Below are 24,274 nucleotides of genomic sequence, written 5' to 3' on the forward strand. Positions count from 1 at the left end.
CGCCATCCCATTGTTTCTGACAAGGACAGGCCAACAAAGCGACAGAAGCAGCTGTGTCTAGAAGTGACTGGGAGGTGACTGGCTCTTCGAGCCTTTACCCCTGAATTCTCTGACACGGGCTCCTCCCTCAGGCACCTGTGCATGTTCGCCTCTGCAGGGACGGAGAGATGGGGAGGGGGAAGATCTCTATCTCTTATTTCTTCTCTTGAGAATCGAGGGCTCTTTTATCCTCAGAGTGAGTTATTTTGTGAACAGTCGGGGTGCATATTTAGAGAAACTAATGTTTTGGGGGTTTGGTTTTATTTTCCTGGAATTGTTCTTGAGGCAGCTGTAGGGCATCACAGTGGGCATTAGAAAATATAATTTCCAATCACACTTTTGTGACTTAGGAGCTGTGTGACACTGGATGGGTGTCCCATTCTCTATGAGTTTTCATTTCCCCATTTGAAAAATAAAAATTAATAATTTATTTTTTCAGGGTTTTTAGGTGGGGGTAGAGTTTGATGTTAAAATGTGTATAAATTTACTTAGCTAATTAGTTATGCAATTTGGGCATTCAAGAGTAATGAATTACGTTCCCTAGTTTATGCTGTTAGTATGGTCCACTAAAATATTTCAAAAGGCTTTCATTTCCAAGGACAAAGTATCCTGGTGTTTGATAAAGCATTGAAGGATAAACATTTTTTTAATATAAAAGGATTGCCCCCTAAGTTATAAATTCTCAACTGGTCATTAATCTGAGAATCCAGAATGTTGAGCAATTTTTTTTAAATCCTCACCCAAGGATAGGTTTTTATTGATTCTAGAGAGTGAGAAAGGGAGGGAGGGGAAGAGGGGGCAGGGAAAGAGAAAGAGAGGGAGAGAGAGAGAGAAAAACACCAATGGGTTGCCTCCCGTATGGGCCCTGACTGGGAATGGAACCGACAAGCGTTAGCTGTATGGGACAATGCTCCAGCCAAATGAGCCACCCAGCCAGGGAAAGAATGTTGAGCAATTTTTAAAATAAAAACATTTACTTCACTGGTTCTCAACCACATGGGATGTTAAAAAAATAAATAACAGTAGCTTGGCTTAACCCCAAACCTATGAAACCAGAATATCCAAGGTAGGGCACCGTAACAGTGAGCATTGGACCAAAGTCCTTTTGAGAGAAAAAGATAAAAGTAAGTGACCTAAGTGGTCAATCATCCTCTGAGTCAGAGAGGCATATGCTGAGTAGCAGAGAGTGTGAAAAACGTTTGGATTTTAAGCTCACAGTGGACTCAGTAAGAAGAGAGAGCTACAATGGACCCAGTTGTGGCCCTGGTGCTCTGTCTCTCCTGTTTGCTTTTCCTTTACCTATGGAAACAGAGCTCTGGAAAAGGGACCCTTCCACCTGGCCCCACTCCTCTCCCAATCATTGGAAACATACTCCAGTTAGATGTGAAGAACATCAGCAGATCCTTCAGCAACGTAAGTATGTTTATGTTCCTTCAGCAGCTTGCAAAGTAAGGAAATTAACATCTACTTTTAAGTAACATATTTATTGAAATATATGCTTAAAAATTATTAAAATATGTCGCTGTAAAGCAAATACTCCCTGTGGAGTACTGTTTTTGGTTTCTCATCCACAAGAACAGTGAAATAAAATTCTAATGCATTTCATGAGTGAGGTACATTAAGTCTCTGTATGCTAGAATCAAAATATAAAGTAGCAAAAGACGGGAGAGCTGCTGCCCTTTTGAGTTTCCCCATCAATTACTATGATTTTTAGCTGAAGATAAACGGTAAGGGAAGTGTTTTTGACTAGAGATTTCATTCAAAGAGTCATCGGAAGAAGATTTGACTTGGGGTGGCGGCACACAATGTAATACATAGATGATGTATAAAATTGTACATTTGAAACCTATATAATTTTGTTAACCAATGTCACCCCAATAAATTTAATTTAAAAATAAACCATCTACTATATAAACACAGTGTTTTGTCCAGAATAGCTATGAAAACTGCACTTCTCTGAGGAAGCAAATTATGCCTGATGTCAGGGAAAAGACTCTGGGATTAGGAACAGTGTCAGTGAACGAAAGAGAAAAGTGATCAGGGCCAGCTTGCTGGTAACAGGATCTTTTGGCCACAGACAGCAGCTTTGTGGCTGGCTGTGGCCAGCACTGCTGCAGGTATAAGAAATTGTTGGCCCATGAGATGACACATGTCCTGGCACTGCCTCTGGGGTGCTCCCCTCCTTCTGTGTTAGTAATAACAGCGGATCGTGACTGGGCTGGGCCTAGGATCATCTGGGGTGATTCTGACGGCAAGAGCTCTGTGGGTGACCCTGAAGGAGTCAGCTGGGTATCGGGTGGTCCTCTGGTGATCGTTGGGGATTGATACATTGCTCAAGGATCAGAGGTTGAATAAGAAGCAGTTCAAATTCCTGTCTTCTCTATGGTAGCTTGGGGATGCTGAAAATGCATTGGAATTCTCTGATGTCGGCTCCCTTATTGGTAAGTGGGGCAAATGAACCCACTGCTGCTGCTGCTGCTGCTTTGAGGATTAATTGTAATATGCATACAAATAACCCAGGCCACTGCTGGGCACATAAATGGCAGCTATTCACAATCACTGTTATATTTATGTATTAATTTCAGAAATATCTTAGGTTGTGTCACAGAATACAAACAGGATGATACTATTCTGAATCAGGCCCAGTATATTGCCAAATAGTGACTTCTTTGGCTAATATTTGAATGTCCTTTCTACTTTCCAGCTCTCAAAAGTCTACGGCCCGGTGTTCACAGTGTACTTGGGCATGAGGCCCACGGTGGTGCTGCATGGATACGAAGCAGTGAAAGAAGCCCTGATTGACCAGGGTGAGGAGTTTTCTGGAAGAGGGTGTTTCCCAGCTGCTGAAAGATGTAGCAGAGGACTTGGTAGGTGTGCATGTGTGCACGTTCAGCTTTGGTAAGAGGGGCGTGGAGGGTGGAAAACAGGAATTTGAACATGTCTTTGTGGAGCTTGGCCAGTCCGCCGAGTGCCAGCTTCCTCCCCCTTGCCCAGGCCTCCCTGCCCGTTTCTGTTTCCCCTCCTTGTAGGAATCCTTTTCAGCAATGGGACGCAATGGAAGGAGACCCGGCGCTTCTCCCTCATGGCCCTGCGGAACCTGGGCGTGGGGAAGAGGAACATTGAGCACTGTGTTCAAGAGGAAGCCTGCTGCCTCGTGGAGGAGCTGAGAAAAACCAAGGGTGGGTGATTTCATACACCGAAACTCTGAGCTTAACAGGCTGTTCTCTTCTCCACTGACGCCCATGGACACATTTCAGGGGCGGCCACCTCTTTCCTGTGCGTAGCGGTGTCAGCCCTCACGTGGCGGAGCGAGGGTCTGAAGCAGAGAGCCAGGGAGACTGTGCGTGTCTGTGCTCATTGCGTGTGCGCACCCATGATCAGGCACACCCATGATCGGGCACACCCATGATCGTGCACAGTGTGGGTAGAAAGGGTCATTTAATCCTAGTCTCTCCTGAACTTTGATGGTTTTCAACTCAGAAATCATGAAGAATAGTTCTGAGTCATGTTTTGAAGAAGTTAGGGAACTGTGTTTTCCTATAGCGCACATGGGGGTTATCTATCACGAGCATTTCACGGGCTGTGGCGGGAATGCCCGCATCTCACCCTTACGAGGCATGTGGCAAGTGGCATGTGCCTTCATTGCATTGGCCTGCATTTGCATGGTCAGCCTCCCAGACATCTCCGAGAGTTACTTTCAGGGCCCAGGCCCACAGTTCTGGCCAATAATGATGCCATCTATGGTTTTCATCGCTGAGGCATGACTTCCTGCAATTCTCATCACTACATGCTATGTTATAATTCTTCAAAATACAAAAAGTACCAAGTTATAAAATGTTTTATTTAACTAGATTTCAACCAATATCAAGAACTACTTACCCTGTCTTCTCTAAGTGGGATTTGGCTCTGTTTTCAGTTTGCTAAACTTTGCCCCAACTTTATTGGCTTTTGGTAACAAATATATGGTAATTATTTGCCTTCCATGGCCAGATGTGATGACCTGAAAAGTGCTTGTCAAAATAACTGTGATTTTTAGCTTGGATTACAGATTACCTTGTTTTTAAATTCTTTCTTTCATACTACATGAAAGGAAAGACTGAAAATCATATTTCACCTGTGAATACAGACAAAGAAATCCCCAAGGCTTTTCAAATTATCCTCTACCTATCAGGTTAAAATGAAGCCCTGGCCATGTGGCTCAGTTGGTTGGAATGTTGTCCTGTACACCAAAAGGTTGCAGGTTCAATTCCCTGTCAGGGAACATACCTGGTTTGTGGGTTTGATCCCCGGTCAGGGGGGCAGAGGAGGAAACCAAATCAATGTTTCTCTCTCACATAAGTGTCTCTCTCTTTCTCCCTCTCTTGCTCCCTTCCATTGCTTTTTTTCTGTTGCTTTTCAGAGAGAGTGGAAGTGGGAGAAAGAGAGAAAGAGAGAGAGAGAGAAACATCAATGTGAGAGAGACACATTGATTGGTTGCCTCCTGCACGCGCCCCGACCAGGGCCGGGGATCGAGCCTGCAACTGAGGTAGGTACCTGCCCTTGGGCAGAATCAAACCCGGGATCCTTCATTCCGCAGGCTGACGCTCTAACCACCGAGCAAACCAGCTAGGGCAGTAAATTGAGTATTTTTTAGAAACCATAATTTAGCTAGGTTGAAGTAGTATACTCAGGTTAAGGTAAAAGTGATGTATTGATTTATGCATGTTGACTATTTTGCTGTTAGGAAATTTGTAGGTAACATATTACTTTAAAGTTTCTAAATTTACCTTTACCTGTTATTTCATAAGTAAAATGTTTCATATGTATATTTTAATGGTGTTTTAAAATTGTTTCTGGTTCTTTAGCGTCACCCTGTGATCCCACTTTTATCCTGGGCTGTGCTCCCTGCAATGTGATCTGCTCCATTATTTTCCACAATCGTTTTGATTATAAAGATAAAATTTTTCTAGATATATTGGAAACATTTCATGAAGATATGGAGATTCTGAACTCTCCGTGGATACAGGTGAGACCAAGATTGTTTCTTCCCGAGGAATCCTTCATGCTCTTTTCTCCAAGAATTCCAAATTTGTGCATGTACCAAGCTGTGAAGTGAATGGGTGAATTCCACAGTCCTTCCCAGAGTTCAGCATCATGAAGTGCTCACCTGGGAATTTGGCCGAGCCCTTTAACGATAGACCGAAAAAGACATTCGCAGAATACAGATATGGAATTCAATCCCATTGACTTGGTCTGGGGTTTTTCTAATTTCCAAAGCCCAATTTCCCATAAAGTACTTTGGTAACTTCCCCCAAACATGCCTATAGTACTAAATGGACTTCTGGGTTCTTCTTGAAAGGCTTCCATTACCCGCAAGTCTTGTCATCTGAGTAACACTTAGTGACTTCCTCAGTATATTCCTTGGCAGAAATGTATGCAGTTAGGGAGGAAGAGGGTATCTCCTTCAAGAGCGGAGAATATTGGGGACCCCAGATGCTGCTAGGAAACGCTAACTAGGGCAGGAGCATTTGATGCTTCGGTCGGCATCCTGACAAGGTAATTGTCTTGGGGATGACAAAATGCTTGGTTATATGGTATACAAACCAGAAACAAGCACAGTTTTACCCTGTGCTGATTTGACGTGCTCTGTACTCTGCCTAAAGGATAACTATGCGGTCTTAGAGAGGTCACCTAACTGCCCTGGTGCACAGTTACTTTATATATAAAATGTTGAGCTGTGTTTCATGGTATCGTCAGGACCCTCCCAGTTCTAAGATACAGATTCAACGTCTGAGGCTACTAGGCAGAAACAGAAACAGCAGGGATTAGTTTTGTGCACTATATCAGGTTGCCCAAGCTCCCTTCCCCTCTGTTGTCATTTACCAAATGTGAATCATAGTATTTCATGCCATCCCACACTTCAAGACTGTAAGGCAGAAGGGATGTAAAAAGTGAGAGCATTGATATACAAATGTTTTTATACCATAAACATGATGTATGAGAACAGAAAGCGATTTTCATCTTTGATCCCCTGGTCAGAATTCTCTCCTTCAAATACAGTTATCAGTGTAGAAAATTACATATTTGTAAAATAAAAGTTACCCTCAAAACAAAGACCATAGTTCATTAATATTGACAGTGCAGTTCCTGACAAGGGCTCAGCATATGGTATATGTCATTATGCATTTTTTATCTGATAAACTACCCTTTTCTCTTCTAGGCCTACAACACCTTCCCTGCTCTCCTTGACTATTTCCCGGGGAGTCATAAAAAATTACTTAAAAATACCGCTAGTATAAAAAATTACATTATGGAGAAAGTAAGGGAACATCAAGCATCCCTGGACATTAATAATCCTCGGGACTTTATCGATTATTTCCTGATCAAAATGCAGCAGGTAAAACATTACCAAGAGCTCGGTTATTTGGTCACTTGTTTATCTTGTGGTTCATTGAATATATTTTCGTATCTACCAGAGATATTTCGGTGGTCAGGCGAGTAATTCTGATGAGCATTTTAAGGACATAGAGTGTGCATGAATCCACACCAAGCAATATGGAAGATATACTATTAAACTGTTAAACAGTAAATTGTTCAACAAGTGGGCTACATTAATCCTGTTTTTAGGTACTAATTAATAATTTACCTGAGGAGAGACAGAATGACACCTCAGGTGAAATATCCAGTGGTTGGAAATACATCAATGTATTTACGGTGAAAGAGAGGGAAGGGGATTTCAGATGGGTGGATGGTGTATATAGAGGTGCAGAGGCTATGGTGAGAAATAGATGGATGGAAGAGACAAGCCATAATTGAGTGTAAAATAAAATGAACTGGCATAGAAATGGAGTTGGTGTCGGTAGGCATGAATTCTGCACCACTTGTTGAAAGGACTATTTTTCCCACATGAGTTGCCTTGGCACCCTCACCAAAAATCAAAAATCAATTGGCTGAAAATGTGATGGTTTATGTGTTTCAATTCTATTCCAAATAACCTATATGTCAGTTCTCATGCCAGTAGCATACCATCTGACAGTCTTAATTCCTAGCTTTTTAGTAAGTTTTGAAATCAGGAAGTGTGAGTCCTCCAGCATTGTTTTTCAAGATTGTTTTGGCTATTCTAGGTCCTTTGAATTTTCAGATGACTTTTAGGATAAACTTGTCATGTTCTGCAAAGAAGCCAGTGGGATTTTGGTAGGGATTGTGTTAAATCTGTAGATCAATTCATGGAGTGGTGCTATTTTAAGAATTGAGGTGAAATTCACATGCCATACAATTAACCACTTTAAAGTATGCAATTTAGTGGTGTTTAGCACATTCACAATATTGTGCAACTACTAGCTTTCTCTAATTTCAAATTTTTTCCATCACTCTGCGAAAATATACCACAACCATTAAATGATCACCCCTCATTCCTGCCACTGCTTTATGTGTTAACTCATAGTCTACAGATTTGCCTGTTATCGATACATCATATAGAAAGGACTCATGGCATTGTGACCTTTTGTTTCTGGCTTCTGTCACCTAGCATAATGTTTTGGAGGCTCATCAAGTTGTGGTATGTATCAGCACTTGGTTATTTTTTATGGCTGAATAATATTCCATTTTATGCACATACCATAATTTATCCATCTGTTGATGGACATGTGTGTTGTGTCTACCTTTGGCTCTTATGAATAATGATGCTATAACCATTTGTGTGCAAGCTTCTTCATGGACATGTTTTCATTTTTGTTGGGTACATTCCTAGGAGAGGAGTTGATGGGACATATGGTAACTTTATGTCTAACTTTTGAGGAACAGCCAAACTTTTCCACAGTGACTGCAGTGTATGAGGGTTCCTATTTTTCGACACTTACCAATACTTATTTTCTAATTTTTGTAATTATTAAAGCTGTTCTGGTTAATATGAAGTAGTATCTCATGGTTTTGATATGTGTGTCCTTGATGACCAGTGATGTTGAACGTATTTTCATGTGCTGTTACCCATTTGTACATCTTCGTTGGAGAAATGTCATTCAAGTCCTTTGCTTGTCTTTGTTGTTGAACTGTAAGAGTTGGTTATATATTTGGGGCAATAAACCTTTATATATATGTGAAATGCAAATGTTTTCTTCCATTCTGTAGGTTATCATTTCACATTCTTGATTACGTCCTTTGATGCACAAACATTTTTATTTTGATGAAGTCTGACTTACATATATTTTTTGTTTCTTTCTTTGGTGTCAAATCTAAGAATCTATCGCAAAGCCTGAATTTGTGAAGATTTACCCCATGTTTTCTTCTAAGAGTTTTATAGGTTTAGCTTTCATACTTCAGTTTTTCATCTATTTTGAGTTATATTTTGCATATGGAGTGAAGCAGAGTGTCTAATTTCACCCATTTCCATGTGGTTATCCAGTGGTTTCAGCACCATTTGTTGAAGAGACTCTTCTTCTGGATTAAATAGTCTGGGCACCCTTGTTGAAAATAAATTGGCCTTAGGTGTTGTGGTTTACATCTAGATTTCAATTCTATTCCATTGGTCTATGTTTTCTATCTTTTTGCCAGAAGCTTGTTGTTTTGATTATGACGGCTTTGTAGTAAGTTTTCAAATTGGGAAGATGAGTCCTTCCCCTGTACTTCCATATGAATTGAGAGGATGGGCTTTTCCATTTCTGCAAAAAGGCCTTTGGAATTTTTATGGGTTGCATTGAATCTTCATATTGCCTCAGGGAGTATACCATGTTATCCATATTAAATCTTCCAATACTTGCACATGGGAGGGTTTTTCATTTACTTAACTCATTTTGTTTAGCAATGGTTTTAGTCCTCAATTTACAAGCCTTTCACCTCCTCACCTATTCCTACTAATTAAGATTGTGTTTGTCTACAAATAAAAGGAAACCTATTAACAAAGACTGTAAAAAATAGTGGGTTTATTTACCCCACATAAAAGGAGTCTTGCGATGTGTCGGTGGAGGGATAGACAGAAGCTCTAAAACATCAGAGAGTCAAATACTGTCCATTTCTCTTCACCCGTACTTAGGAGCTAGGCCTCTGTTCATGATTAAATCCTTTTGCCCCAAGATGATGTCCACTGTACCTCCTCCTTTGTTTTGAATAAGAAGGAAATAGGAGTGACACCAGTAGGCTTCTGCTTCTGTCTCACTGCTAAAAACTATGCTGCATGGCTCTCATAACTGCAAAAGAGGCGCTGAATGGAACTTTTAGGCAAGTGAGGGGTAAGGCGGCAGAGAAAGATGTTTGCATCAGCTAATTAACAGCCTCCTGCCATAACATATGGTAGCTTTTTTCTAAAATTGCACCTTGCAGTTTATATGTTGGTTTAACTTGATAACAGTATGAGTTATTTTGCATCAATTCTGGGAAATGAATTTGTAAAGTAGCTTCATCAAACTATTCCTAGGAAAAGCACGATTCACACTGGGAGTTTACTTTTGAAAACCTGACAACCACTGTATCTGATATCTTTGGAGCTGGGACAGAGACAACAAGCACCACCCTGAGATATGCTCTCCTACTCCTGCTGAAGTACCCGGAGGTCTCAGGTACACCCCACATGTTGGGAGCGCGAATTTCAGAGAGATGTTGGAATGACACGGCAAGTGCGTTCCATCTTGTTTCTCTTGGAGAAGTGCCATTATTAAAATGTCTGTTTACCTGCTTTATTTTTCCAAGTTTAAAGAAGGGATAATATTGGGACATCTTTCTATAATACAGGTGGATGACTGAGAGGAGTGAAGACAACGGTGGGCACTAGCAAAAGCAATAAGGCACAGTCTGGATTTCATGGGGGTTATTTGTAGCAGGTACATCCAGCATGCATATTGGTTTTGTTATGAAAAGGCTACTCACTTTGAACTGTAGGTATAATCTTGCGGAGATCTCTCCTCATTCTGAAAATGCAGGGTTCTAATGGAAACTCTTCTTACTGGAGCATAAGTTAAAATCCTAGAGACTTAGTGATGCTGCCTGAGATGATTCCACAGTCTAGAAAGTGTACTAAAAATTTAGATTTACAAGAAATGTGTTACCATTCAGGCTTCAGATGTTGCATAAAGGAATTTTGTTATTTCAGAAGTCTGTTTCCAGAAAGGTGGTAATTGCCAAAATAAGAATTTGGGGGGCGGGGGCCAATAATTTGATCTTTTACAAAGCACTTTTATGTTAGAAATTTACCTTTAAAGAGTTAACAGTTATGCATAGCAGTTTAGAAATACACATTATTTTGTCCTGCGTCAAAATCCCACTAAAATGATTATAACCTATTACAAATGAGAACTCATCTTTTAAAGCTGGATGAGGGGAGGTCAGGAAACAGCCAACAAATCTTCAACAAATTCCTGAAACACAGAGAGACGTAGAGGGGAGATAATGAACCCAGTAGAGAGAATGAAGTTGTAACGCAGCGTCAGAAGAGGGAGCTACATGACGAGGAAAAGTTATCTGTGATTTTTAGGGCATGTTCCCAGAAACGGTGTCACTGGCTCAAAAGGCAGCTCCATGTTTAAATTTTTGAGGAAGCTCCATCCTGTTTTCCACGGTGGCTGCTCTAGTCTGCATTCCCCCAGCAGTGCACAGGGGTGCCCTTTTCCGCACTTGCTTGGAGAAACACTTGCCAGCACTCGTTTGTTGATTTGTTGACTGTGCCGTTCTGGCAGGTGTGAGCTGACACCTCACTGTGGTTTTAATTTGCATCTCTCCGATGATTAGTGACTTTGAGCATTTTCTCATGTGTCTATTGGCCATCTGTATGTCCTCTTTGGAGAAGTGTCTCTTCAGGTCCTTTGGTGAAATAAGCCAGTCAGTGAAAGGCAAATACCATAGTTTCTCACTTATATGTGGCATCTAATGAACAAAATAAACTGATGAACAAAATAGAAACAGAGGCATAGATACCTGGAACAGACTGACAGCTGTCAGAGGGGAGGGGTTTGAGTGGGCTGGGTAAAAAATATGAAGGGATTAGCCAAAGAACATATATGTATAACCCATGGACACAGACAACGGTGTGGTGATAGCCGGAGGAAAGGGGGGCTAGGGCTGGGTGGAGGTGGGCAGTGGGGGGTGGGGATGGGAATGGGGGCATCTGTAATAGTATAAACAATAAAAATAAAGTTACAGAAAGTTATTTGTGTACCTACATCCCTGTAAGTTTTGGTATTTAGAAGTACCAAGTGTCAAAGAAGGTAGAGACAGAAACAGGTGGAAAAAGACTGCTTTCCCTTCTCAGGTCCCTTTGACAGCTCCTTTTACCAGGTAATTGTTTTTCCTTGTACAGTGACGGAGGTTTACTCTGTAGAGAAATGAAACCTGAGAGGCCTATGCTCAGGGACACTGGGCAATGAATGACACGAATAGAGTGAGGTGTAGGGCTGAAAAGAAAGGTTAGGTAAGAATCTATTTCTTGAATTCAGGGACTTTTTTTTTTAATGTATCTGTATTGATTTTAGAGAGAGGAAGGGAGAGGGAGAGAGACAGAAACATCAATGATGAGAGAGTCATTGATCGGCTGCCTCCTGCATGCCCCCAATTGGGGATCAAGCCTGAAACCCAGGCGTGTGCCCTGACCGGGAATCGAACCCCGATCGCCTGGATCCTAGGTCGATGCTCAACCGCTGAGCCACGTCCAGCCAGGCAACTCAGAGTTTCAGCTTATTTTTCCATCCTGCTTTCTGAAAGTCAGCAGCCAGATTTAAAAAAAAAAAAAAAAGTACCAAAAATGAAGCATAATCATAGTAGTGTTACCAGAGAGGATTGTTTATAGAGTCAGAATGATGTAAAATGTGATCTGACTATGCTGGGGAAATGGATAAGGGGAATTGTGTGCGTGTCTGCATGTATTTTGCATGAGGTAGGGATGGAGAAGAAAATTCTCACCTTCCATACCAGGAAATCAGATATTATCTAAAAATAGGTAAGTAAGAAATAGAAAGAGAAAATCATTGTTCAGAAATAGATCATACATTTCAGAAAAAAACTACTAGAATGTTCAAATTGGGAACACTGGCAACTTGGAGGATGAAGAGTGTACCATTGAAATGCACACACACAACATACAAATACACAAAACACACATTATTACTTTTCAGTTAACATATTATTTTGATATAAAATTAATACTTCATTTTCTCTTTTTCTTTCTGCAAGGACTGTAATTTCTTGACTTACGTTCTGCTTATATTTTGAAACATTTCATCATTTCTGTTTATGTTACCCTTGGTGCTGATATGTAGGTCTGGGTTGATGTATCTTAAGCCTAGCTCAGAGGGCAGCGATGTGTCTACTATGGCAATTATTTCTCTATGTCTGGGTGTATTTCTGGGCATATAACTGATGTTTATAATGATGTTGGAGCACCACAGTGCTTCACGGATCCCTGAATCACTATGTAAACATGCTATGCACTTTCCTCTTTTTCCATCAGTCTTACTTGTGTCTCACCAGCTAAAGTCCAGGAAGAGATTAAGCGTGTGGTTGGCAGAGAGCGGAGCCCCTGCATGCAGGACAGGAAGCACATGCCCTACACAGATGCCATGGTGCACGAAGTCCAGAGATACATTGACCTCATCCCCACCAACCTGCCCCATGCAGTGACTCATGATGTGAAATTCAGAAACTACCTCATCCCCAAGGTAAGATGTGTTTCACCTACACGGACCTCAGTGGCCTTAAAGTTCCCATTTTCACAGTATGGTTTTCACCCTCTATAAACACAACATGAGAGAAGGGGAAAAGTCATACATGTGGCAGCTTGAGGGACTCTGATATTTCTGGTTTAGACTATAAACCTGTATAACAGGTTTTGACATCTGACAGTGTAGGTCTTCCAAAATTTTTCTGCTTCTTTAATATCATTTGGCTAATCTTAACGGCCTACATTTCCAAACTGATGTTAGTATCAGTTAGTCAGTTTACCATAACAGTCTGCTGGGATTTTTATCAGGGTGACATTAGATCAATTTGGAAAGTCTTGACATCATGACATGTTGAATCTTTCAATTAATAGGTATGGTATATGCTCCCAATTGCTGGGCGCGGGGGGGGGGGGGGTTCTTTAATTTTCTTAATGAATTTTTTTCAGTACATTGAGAATTGGCTTGCAAATCTTTTGTTTGCCTTTTCTTAGATACTTAATATTACTATTGTTATAAACTTTTAAATGCCTTTTCCATTTTTAAAATCTGGTACATGGAAATATAATTGATTTTATTATTTTGGTGACCTTATAAGTAGCAAACTTGCTAAATTTAAAATCATTGCTGCCCAGCCAGGCATGGCTCAGCCGTTGAGCGTTGACCTGGGATCCAGGCATTCGGGGTTCGATTCCTGGTCAGGGCACATGCCCGGGTTGCGGGCTCAAGGCAGCTGATCAATGACTCTCTCATCATTGATGTTTCTAGCTCTCCCTCTCCTTTCCTCTCTGAAATCAATAAAGATATATTTTAAAAAATAAAATTAAAATAAAATAAAATCATTGCTGATAATTTGTTTACAGACTAATTTGCAATTCTTACATTTATTACCCTGCTATCTGGGTTAATATCGGTGTGTCATCCTTGTTTTATTTCTGATTTTCAGGAAAAAGGAGCTTTAACATCTCACTTTTGAGAATGACATTTATGAACATTTTGGTAGAGATTCTTTACAGATTTGGAAGTTTACCCTCTTCTCTTATTTTTCGTGATTTTTTGTCGTAAATGTGTATGTGATATTTTCACATCAATTTTCTGTGTCCATTGGTATGGTTGTATACTGGCCTCAGTTTTCCCACTCAGTGTGTATACTATAAGTATATACACACAGCTGTATTTTATTTGCTACATTTTGTTCAGGACTTCTGTATTTATATTGATAAGAAATGTTTGGCCTACAATTTTTCTTCTTCAAAATTTTCTTGTCATGCCCAGCCAGTATGCCTCAACAGTTGAGCCTCAACCTATGATCCAGGAGATCATGGTGTGATTTCTGGTCAGGGCTCGATCCCCAGCAGGGGGCGTGCAGGAGGCAGCCGATCAATGACTCTCATCATTGATGTTTTGATCTCTCTCTCCCTCTCCTTTCCTCTCTCTGAAATCAATAAAAACATATTAAAAATATTTTCTTGTCATATTTCTGATATCAAGATCATGCTGGCCTCATAAAAGTAGGTGAAAAATGTGCCGTAATGTGGGTGTATTTTAATTGTCTTCCCCAATTCTTGTTGCCACTTAGTCAAGTCTTTGAAATGCATGGCTTATTATTTGTTAATGTCTGAGGCTATCACAGAACACTTAGCAATGATGTGAGGTTGACTTGTGCTTTATTTTACTTTATTTTTGGTCCTATCTCAAGAATATTTGCCAGAGCAGGGTCTCAAATATTTACCCTTATCTATTTCTAAAACTATAGTTTTAACACTTACATTTAGATCATTGATTCATTCAGGTAAATTTTTACTTGTGGTGTGAAGTAATAGTCACACTTCCTTTATTTCTTATGAATATCCAGTTATTTGAGCAGCACTTGATGAAAACATATTGGCTTTTTTTGTTTTGTTTTGTTTTTTGCATCTTAAAAATTTTTTTCATATATTATTTGTTTAAAAATATACAAGGGGCCCTGGCCGGGTGGCTCGGGTTAGTTGGAGGGTTTGATCCCCAGTCAGGGTGCATACGGGAGGCAACCAATTATTCACCCAACAGTTTTAGCATTAGTTGATAAAACTTGACTGAATTAATAATCCTAAAATGAATTGTTGCAAAGTGATGATTTTTTTTTTCTAATTTTAACATTCTGTGTTTGTAAGCTACGATTAATCTGTAATGGAATCTATCCTATATATTATTTATTTATTTTAAAATTATAGTTGGCATACAATGTTATATTAGTTTCAGGTGTATAACATAGTGATTCAACATTTATTTTAAAATTTTTATTTTTCAATTATAGTTTACATTCAATATTATTTTGTATTTGTTTTAGGTATATAGCATAGTGGTTAGACAATCATATACTTTACACAGTATTCCCCCCGATAATTTCAGTACCCACCTGGCATCATATAGGTAATTATTATAATATTATTGACTATATTCCCTATGCTGTACTTTACAACCCCATGACTATTCAACATTTATTTATCCCATGATGTGCTGACCACACTAAGTCTAGTAACCATCTGTCACCATGCAAAGCTGTCACACTATTAGTATTATTATATTGCTCTTGTTCTTTTTTATCTATCCCTCCACCTCTGGCAACTATCAATTTGCTCTTTGTTTTATGTTTTTAAATTAAGGCAAACAATCTATATGGCAATGATAAGACTAATAGTTGTTACTGTACTTATTGCTCTGATCACAGAAGAGATTATTTTTAATTAGATCAGACATCTATTTACAAAAGCCCTATGAATAGATAACTCCAGACAATTCAAGCTCCAACAGAGACTTCCATTTTAAACCATGATCTACCTATGAGATGAGTGAAGATTGAAGTCATAAAATAAAGGAGCTGGTGAGGACATACTGCAGTGTCCAAACATGGTGGTGAGCAGAATGGATTCACAAGGTCTGGCATCCTAGGGCCCATGTACTCAGTACTTCAGACGCTTTAGCAACCTCCCTGCCACTGGTCTTAAACTGCTCATTGTTTATTATTTGTTCTCTCTGGCTCACAATGCCACTGCCCTTCTTTGGACCTAAGATTCCTCATCTATAGATTATAAAATTGGACTAAATGACTTGCAACCTTTCTTCCAGCTCCACGATGTCTTCCTAACTCAGTTTACCTTCTTCCCAGGGCACGAGTGTAATAACATCTCTGACTTCTGTGCTCCATGATGGCAAAGAATTCCCCAACCCAGAGACGTTTGACCCTGGCCACTTTCTGGATGAGACAGGCAACTTCAAGAAGAGTGACTACTTCATGGCTTTCTCGGCAGGTAATACACATTTCTTTTCTTTGGTACTTCAGAGGACAGGGTATCCTTTGGGAATCAGTTGGAATGTACGTAGCACTCACCCTGGGGCTGGTAGCATCACTTTTTGTCCGTGACCGAAACACCACTCCCCATGCTCGCGCACTTTCCCTCCTCGTGGTACACCCTCACTATCAGGCCAGATCACTGGAAGAGTTGACTCAGTTCTTTCAAATTCAGAAATGAAATTTGAAAATTGAAAATATAAGAGAAGTGTATGCATTCCAGCCAAAAAGAACAGTGTGATATAAAACCTGACGCTTCAGGGTGTATCTGGCGATCGATGATGAGGAGGCATGCTCAGAGCAGGAATGGGGGCCATGGGGAGAACAAAGAAAGATCCTGAAACCTCAGAGTAGGAACAGAAAGTGCAACCAGTGCATGTGTGTCTCTAGAAAAAGGGGTGGAAATTTGAAAGAGAAGTTATAAATGTGAGAACACTTGATGAGCTACTTGGCATAGTGCTGCTACTCAGTAAATATTTGTTAACAGAATACCTGTTAGCGTGGGCATGTAGATCAATATATAGATCTCGTAACATAGAAACCCACCCCTGAAACCTATATGTTCATATTAACCATTGTCACCCCAATACATTTAATAAAGTTTTTTGTTTTTTTTTTTAAAAAGAATACCTGTTAGGATAAGATGTTAGGTGGGTAGGATATATGTCCACCCTTTGTCCATCTGTTTGTCCAACCATTCTGCCTTCCATCTATCCATTCAACTTTTAATCAAATAATTACTGCACATTTTCTTTCTGGCATCCAGGAAATCATTGTTCGAGTATTATCTACTCTGTGTGTGTGTTATTTTCAGGAAAACGGATGTGTGTAGGAGAGGGCCTGGCCCGCATGGAACTGTTTCTATTCCTGACCACCATTTTACAGAAATTTACCCTGAAGCCTGTTCTCGACCCGAAGGACATCGACATCACCCCAACTATGAACTCATTTTCTTCTGTGCCGCCTCCTTACCAGCTCTGCTTCATTCCTGTGTGAGGAACGACAGACTTTCTGTGTGCAACTCCCTCTCCTCTGGGGCATTGTTCGCCTCTTTCCCTCTTCATCCCCTTCCTGGGGGTCTCTTCTGTGACTGCTCCTCTCCTCATCACCCCATTCTCTCAAGATCAGGAATATCCAAGCTCCATTAAAGGAGAACTTCTGCATCTCACTGCGAAATGGACCTGCTATTCTCCGTACTCTGAATCATTTGCATTGGCCACACATATGCTAATATAACGCTGAGTGGCACAGTGTAGCCCACAGGAAAGAGAGCAAGCTGATTACTGTGTGCAAGTGCAGAACCATTTCTCTTCTGCATGTTCTAAATAAAAACCATAATTTGCTGAGCCAGTTCTCAGACTTTTCTTCCTTTGTGCAGGTAAGAAATGAAAGAAAATAATACTAAGAGGCATGCTGGTCCTCTAAGGGTACGCACAGAGGAGGGCCAAGGGGACATGCACGGAAGAGCTCTCTGGGCTGCATGTCACTTAGGGTTACTTGCGGTTTAATTTAAAAGAGAGAAAAATTGTGTTCAGGAGCAGCTTCATCATGCAGGGAAATACAGAGATCAGTAATAGTGAGGAACTAAATACAAAGGAGCCACAGAAACCTAAAAATAAAAGTCAGAGCAGAAATTTAAAAAATTGTAAATAGGAAATCAATAGAGAAAATCCATGAAAACAAAGCTGTTTTTTTGAAAAGTTCAGTAGAATTGATAAACCCATAGCCAGTATCCCTGAAAAGAGAGAAGACACAGATTACTATTGTCCAAGTTAAAAGAGGGGCCACTGCTCTGATGCCATAGACATTAAAAGGATATTAAAGGAATATTATGAACAGTTCTATGCCCACAAATTTGATAGTGTAGATGAAATGGGTCATTTCCTTAAGCACACAGGCTGTCAAATCTGACAAGAGGGAGTAACAGCAACATGTCATAATAGGAAACCCTGAACTTTCATTCTCCTAGTGGACACGCTGGTTCACAGCAACACATGGATCAATTCTCTTTGTAAAAAATTCAAGAACTCATTGAAAGACCCCTATACCCTGAGTGGATGTGAATCCAGCCACATCAAAGTCAGAAAGAAAAGTGGAGCCATACTCTTGCCATACTGCCAACCCCGGCAAAGTGCCATATGATTGAGCAGGAACCCAGTAGCTCCCAGCTTCTCCCTGGGGAGCAAAGGAGTTGGACTGCACCCCTAGCAGCCCAAACTTACATAGCTTGTGGGGAGAGTTGCATGAGGAGCTGGCTTATCTCTTGCTTGTACTGGAGCACTGACAAAACTCAGCATAGTCTAGATACCTTGGGGCAGCTAGAACAGAAAAAGCATTAGCAGGACTGATGGCATTGGCCCTTCAAGAATGAATCCCTCTCATTTCTCTATACCACATCTGTACCCTCAGGTCGGATTCCTTCTTCTCTAGACTCTGAGATACAGCTGTGCAGGAAGAGACCAGGTCCCACTCTGCAAAGAGCTCTTCTTCCAGGCCAAGGACCCTCAGTGGATGACTTGTTAAAGATTTTTGAATTTGTGGGAATCCAGCAGGCCCACAAGAATAAAAATTACTCTTCAGGAAACGGAGATAATTCAGTCCTTTTTTTTTTTTTTTTTTTTTTTTTTAAATTAGAGGCAGGGCTCTTTATTTTTATTTTTTTATTTTTAAATATATCTTTATTGATTTCAGAGAGAGGAAGGGAGGGGGGGAGAGGGAGAGAGAGAGAGAGAGAGAGAGAGAGAGAGAGAGAGAGAGAGAGAAACATCAATGATGAGAGAGTCGTCACTGATCAGCTGCCTCCTGCACGCCCCCAACTGAAGAACGAGCCTGCAACCGGGGCATATTCTCTGACCAGAAATTGAACCTCAATCCCCTGGATCCTAGGTCAATGCTCAACCACTGAGCCACGCACGGCTGGGCAACAATTCAGTCTTAACAACATTCATCATGTTCAGTGTACAATCAGAAATTCCTAGACTTGCAAAGAAACAAAAAGCAATTTCCAAGTGGAGATAATTCAGTTGATAGAAACTGAGACAGTTCAGTTACTGGATTTAAAATACAAAGACATGTCAGCAGTTATTATGAATAATTTTAAAGACTTGATAAAAAATCTGGACTTAATGACTGAAGAGATGAGGGACTCTCTTAAAAATGATCTAAAGGAAATTTTAGGAGTAAGAAGTACAATACCTGAAATAACAAATCCAAAGAACTCCAGTACCAGAAAAGGGTGGCAACAAATAAAAGATGCCACGTCAATAAAAACAGGATTGGTAGAGAAAATAGAAAAAGACAATCATGTTGAGTATATTGAAAATTAGCAAAATAGTTAAACTTGGTAGCAAATTTGACAAAGCTGAAGAGTGCAGTACTAACCAAGGCAAGGAACTGTCCCCGAATGAATCACAAAATCACAAAGTCATAGAAAATGTGGAAGAAACCATAGGTAATACAGATGATGCAGGTAGAAATTGCAACATCCATATAGAAGTTACAGGAGAGGGCCAAAAGCATGGAGAAGATGTACTAGTCAAAGAAATAAGAGAGGAAAACATCCCTCAGTACTTCGAAAATAAAGAGAAAATTCTAAAAGCCTTCAAAGAAGTTCGAGTAATATTTACATTGACAGCAGACTTTTCATCAGCAAAACTGGACATTAGTAAGCAATGGAGTAATGTCTTCAACATTCTGAAGGAAAATTGATTTTGAACCAAAAATTTTATGCTAAGTTAAGTTAACATTTAAATGTGATGGTGAAATCAGGACTTTTTCAGACATGCAAAGTCTCAGCAAATTTATCAGCCAAAAATCTTTTATGAAAAAATTACTAAAAGATGTACTCCCAGAAAATGAAAAAATAAAGAAAGGAAGAAGATATGGGATTCAAGAAAAAATGGATAAAACTCTAATAGCCTCAAAGCATGGAGCCGGGGGAGCAACCAGTGATGGCTTGAGCTTTCCATTTATTAAAGAGGTAAAGGTTCCTGAGCCAGGTAAGGTAAAAAACTTAGAGACTCAAGAGGAAGAGGCTTCAGAGTGGAAGGAAAAAGAAGCCCTTGAGGAAGAAGAGGTCTCAGAGCTAGAGGAGGAAGACGAAGAGGCTTTAGAGTAGGAGGAGGGAGAAGAGACCTCAGGGCTGGAGCAAGAGACTTCTGAGTCAGAGGAAGGAGAAGAGACCTCAGAGCTAGAGGAAGAAAGAGAAGAGGTTTCAGATTTGGAGGAAGAAGACACCTAAGGGCTGGAGGGAAAAGAGGCCTCAATATTATGTAAGGAACAGCACTGAAACTTACAGCATTCTACTATGGCAAATACAAAGCATGGAGTTGAAATAGCCAGTGATGAGTTGAATATTTTGACTAAAGAGGTAGAAGATTCTGAGAAAGAGGAGGAAGACTCAGACTGGGAATTGAAAGTGTTCTTCACATGGGAGGAAGAAGGGGACTCTGAACCAGAAAACATAAAGACTACCTCCCAGATTGAGGAAAAAACAGGCCTCATGTGAACTTAAAGAACTTGCCTGTCATTCTTTGTTTTAAAATTCTGAAAACAAAAAATTTGTGAAACACAAGTTAATGTCTAAAGAAAGACTTACTACAAGAATCAGAAGAGAACTTTGGTAGAGGTGTAATTAATTTATTCAGAGAGATACAGCGGAGACTGGAAATGTTACAAGATACCCTCCTGGAAAGAGAAATTACCAGTTTTGTGTAGAGATTTGGTAATGGTAACGATGACACCTGGGTTTAGGGTTATTTTGAGGGTTAGTGTTAGGGAGATGATTACGGTTAGGATTAAACCTAGGGTTAGCGTTAGACCTACTGTTAGTCTTAGGGTTATAGTTAGAATTACGATTAGACCTAGGGTTAGGGTTAGGCTTAGCATTAGTCTTAGAGTTTCAATTATGGGTAGGATTAGACCTATGCTTACGATGATGTTGATGGTTAGAGTTAGGGAGATGATTAGGGTTAGGATTAAATATACTGTTAGGGTTACGTTGAGGGTAAGGGTTAGAGAGATGGTTAGGGTTAGGATTAGACCTAGGGTTAGGGTTATGTTGAGGGCTAGGGTTACAGAGATAGTAAGGGTTAGGATTAGACATAGGGATGGAGTAGTGTTGAGGGCTAGGGTTGGAGAGCTGGTTCAGGTTAGGATTAGACATAGGTTTAGCGTTATGTTGAGGGCTAGGGTTAGAGGGATTGTTCGGGTTAGGATTAGATCTAGGGTTAGGGTTATGTTGAGGGCTAGGGCTGGGGAGCTGGTATAGGCTTAGGATTAGACGTAGGGTGAGGGCTATGTTGAGGGCTAGGGTTAGAGACCTGCGTCAGGTTAGGATTAGACGTAGGTTTAGGGTTATTTGAGGGCTAGGGTTAGAGGGCTGGTTCGGGTTAGGATTAGACCCAGGGTTAGGGTTATATTGAGGGCTAGGGTGAGAGAGCTGATTCGGGTTCGGATTAGACCTAGGGTTAGGGTTATGATGAGGGTTAGGGTTAGAGAGATGCTTAAGTTTAGGATTAGAACTAGGGTTAGGGTTATGTTGATGTTTAGGGATAGAGAGCTGGTTCGGGTTAGGATTAGACCTAGGGTTAGGGTTATCTTGAGGACTAGGGTTGGAGAGCTGGTTCAGGTTAGTATTCAACCTAGGGTGAGGGTTATGTTGACGGCTAGGGTTAGAGAGCGCGTTCGGGTTAGGATTAGGCCTAGGGTTAGGGATATGTTGAGGGCTAGGGTTAGAGAGCTGGTTTGGGTTAGAATGAGACCTAGGGTTAGGGTTATGTTGAGGGTTAGGGTTAGAGAGCTGGTTCGGGATAGGATTAGACCTAGGGTAAGAGTTATGTTGAGGACCAGGGTGGGAGAGCTGGTTCCGATGACGATTAGAAATAGGGTTTGGGTTATGCTGAGGGAAAGGGTTAGAGAGCCAGTTCTGGCAAGGAATAGACCAAGGGTTAGGGTTATATTGAGGGTCAGCATTAGAGAGCTGGTTCGGAATAGGATTAGACCTAGGGATAGCGTTATGTTGAGGGTTAGGGTTAGAATGCTGGTTCGGGTTAGGATTAGACCGAGGGTTAGGGTTATGTTGAGGGCTAGGGTTAGAGAGGCTGTTAGGGTTGGGATTGGACTTAGGGTTAGGGTTATGTTGAGGGCTAGGGTTAGAGAGACGGTTAGGGTTGGGATTGGACCTACGGTTAGGGTTATGTTGAGGGCTAGGGTTAGAGAGACGGTTAGGGTTGGGATTGGACCTAGGGTTAGGGTGATGTTGAGGGCTAGGGTTACATAGATGCTTAGGGTTAGGATTGGACTTAGGGTTAGGGTATGTTGAGGGTTAGGGTTAGAGAGAGGGTTAAGGTTAGGATTGCACCTACGGTTAGGGTTACGTAGAGGGGTAGGGTTAGAGAGATGGTTTGGGTTAGGATTAGATTTATGAATAGGGTTATGTTGATGGCTAAGGTTAGGGAGCTGGTTCGTGTTAGGATTAGGCCTAGGGTTAGGGTTCTGTTGAGGACTAGGGTTAGAGAATTGTTTCGGGTTACGATTAGACCTAGGGTTAGGGTTACGTTGAAGGCTAGGGTTAGAGACCTGGTTCAGGTTAGGATAAGACCTAGGGATAGGGTTCTGTGGAGGGCTAGGGTTAGAGAGCTGGTTCGGGTTAGAATTAGACCTAGGGTTAGGGTTATGTTGAGGGCTAGGGTTAGAGAGCTGGCTCGGGTTAGGATTGGACGTAGGGTTAGCGTTATGTTAAGGGCTAAGGTTAGAGAGCTGGTTCGGGCAATGATTAGACCTAGGGTTAGGGTTATGTTGAGGGCTTGGGTTAGAGAGCTGGTTCATGTTAGGATTGGACCTAGGGTTAGGGTAATGTTCCGGGCTAGGGATAGAGAGCTGGTTCGGGTTAGGATTAGACCTAGGGAAAGGGTCTGTTGAGGGCTAGGGTTAGAGAGCAGATTCGGGTTTGAATTACACCTAGGGTGAGGGTTATTTTGAGGGCTAGGGTTAGAGAGACGGTTAGGGTTGGGATTGGACCTAGGGTTAGGATTATGTTGAGGGCTAGGGTTAGAGAGACGGTTAGGGTTGGGATTGGACCTAGGGTTAGGGTTATGTGGAGGGCTAGGGTTAGAGAGACGGTTAGAGGTTGGGATTGGACCTAGGGTTAGAGTTATGTTGAGGGCTAGGGTTAGAGAGACGGTTAGGGTTGGGATTGGACCTAGGGTTAGGGTTATGTTGAGGGCTAGGGTTAGAGAGACGGTTAGGGTTGGGATTGGACCTAGGGTTAGGGTTATGTGGAGGGCTAGGGTTAGGGAGACCGTTAGGGTTGGGATTGGACCAACGATTAGGGTTATGTTGAGGGCTAGGGTTAGAGAGACTATTAGGGTTGGGATTGGACCTAGGGTTAGGGTTATGTTGAGGGCTAAGGTAAGAGAGAGTGTTAGGGTTGGGAGTGAACCTAGGGTTGAGGTTATGTAGAGGGCTAGGGTTAGAGAGACGGTTAGGGTTGGGATTGGACCTAGGGTTAGGGTTTTGTTGAGGGCTAGGGTTAGGGAGACGGTTAGGGTTTGGATTGGACCTAGGGTTAGAGTTATGTTTTGGATTAGGGTTAGAGAGAAGGTTAGGGTTAGGATTGGACCTAGGGTTAGGGTTATGTTGAGGGCTAGGGTTAGAGAGACGGTTAGGGTTGGGATTGGACCTAGGGTTAGGGTTATGTGGAGGGCTAGGGTTAGGGAGACCGTTAGGGTTGGGATTGGACCAACGATTAGGGTTATGTTGAGGGCTAGGGTTAGAGAGACTATTAGGGTTGGGATTGGACCTAGGGTTAGGGTTATGTTGAGGGCTAAGGTAAGAGAGAGTGTTAGGGTTGGGAGTGAACCTACGGTTGAGGTTATGTAGAGGGCTAGGGTTAGAGAGACGGTTAGGGTTGGGATTGGACCTAGGGTTAGGGTTATGTTGAGGGCTAGGGTTAGAGAGACGGTTAGGGTTGGGATTGGACCTAGGGTTAGGGTTATGTGGAGGGCTAGGGTTAGGGAGACCGTTAGGGTTGGGATTGGACTAACGATTAGGGTTATGTTGAGGGCTAGGGTTAGAGAGACTATTAGGGTTGGGATTGGACCTAGGGTTAGGGTTATGTTGAGGGCTAAGGTAAGAGAGAGTGTTAGGGTTGGGAGTGAACCTAGGGTTGAGGTTATGTAGAGGGCTAGGGTTAGAGAGACGGTTAGGGTTGGGATTGGACCTAGGGTTAGGGTTTTGTTGAGGGCTAGGGTTAGGGAGACGGTTAGGGTTGGGATTGGAAATAGGG

General features: G+C 41.4%; 1 protein-coding gene across 2 annotated transcripts; it reads left to right on the forward strand.

Annotated features, from left to right (window-relative positions):
* Positions 1 to 1,175: 1,175 nt before the first annotated feature.
* LOC308567139 (cytochrome P450 2C18-like) lies at positions 1,176 to 17,333 on the forward strand. Of its 2 annotated transcripts, none has more exons than XM_081158447.1 (9): positions 1,176 to 1,452; positions 2,744 to 2,906; positions 3,069 to 3,218; positions 4,884 to 5,044; positions 6,239 to 6,415; positions 9,428 to 9,569; positions 12,469 to 12,656; positions 15,805 to 15,946; positions 16,802 to 17,333. In XM_081158447.1, the coding sequence occupies exons 1-9, from the start codon at positions 1,285 to 1,287 to the stop codon at positions 16,981 to 16,983; spliced, it is 1,473 nt and encodes a 490-aa protein (XP_081014573.1). In that variant the 5' UTR covers positions 1,176 to 1,284; the 3' UTR covers positions 16,984 to 17,333. The 2 variants fall into 2 exon arrangements, with proteins under 2 accessions (XP_081014573.1, XP_081014574.1); XM_081158448.1 differs by having other exon boundaries at positions 2,744 to 2,846.
* The last annotated feature ends 6,941 nt before the right edge of the window (positions 17,334 to 24,274 follow it).

Source organism: Miniopterus schreibersii (genome assembly GCF_964146895.1).
Source record: "Miniopterus schreibersii genome assembly, chromosome: 14".
NCBI lineage: Eukaryota > Metazoa > Chordata > Mammalia > Chiroptera > Miniopteridae > Miniopterus > Miniopterus schreibersii.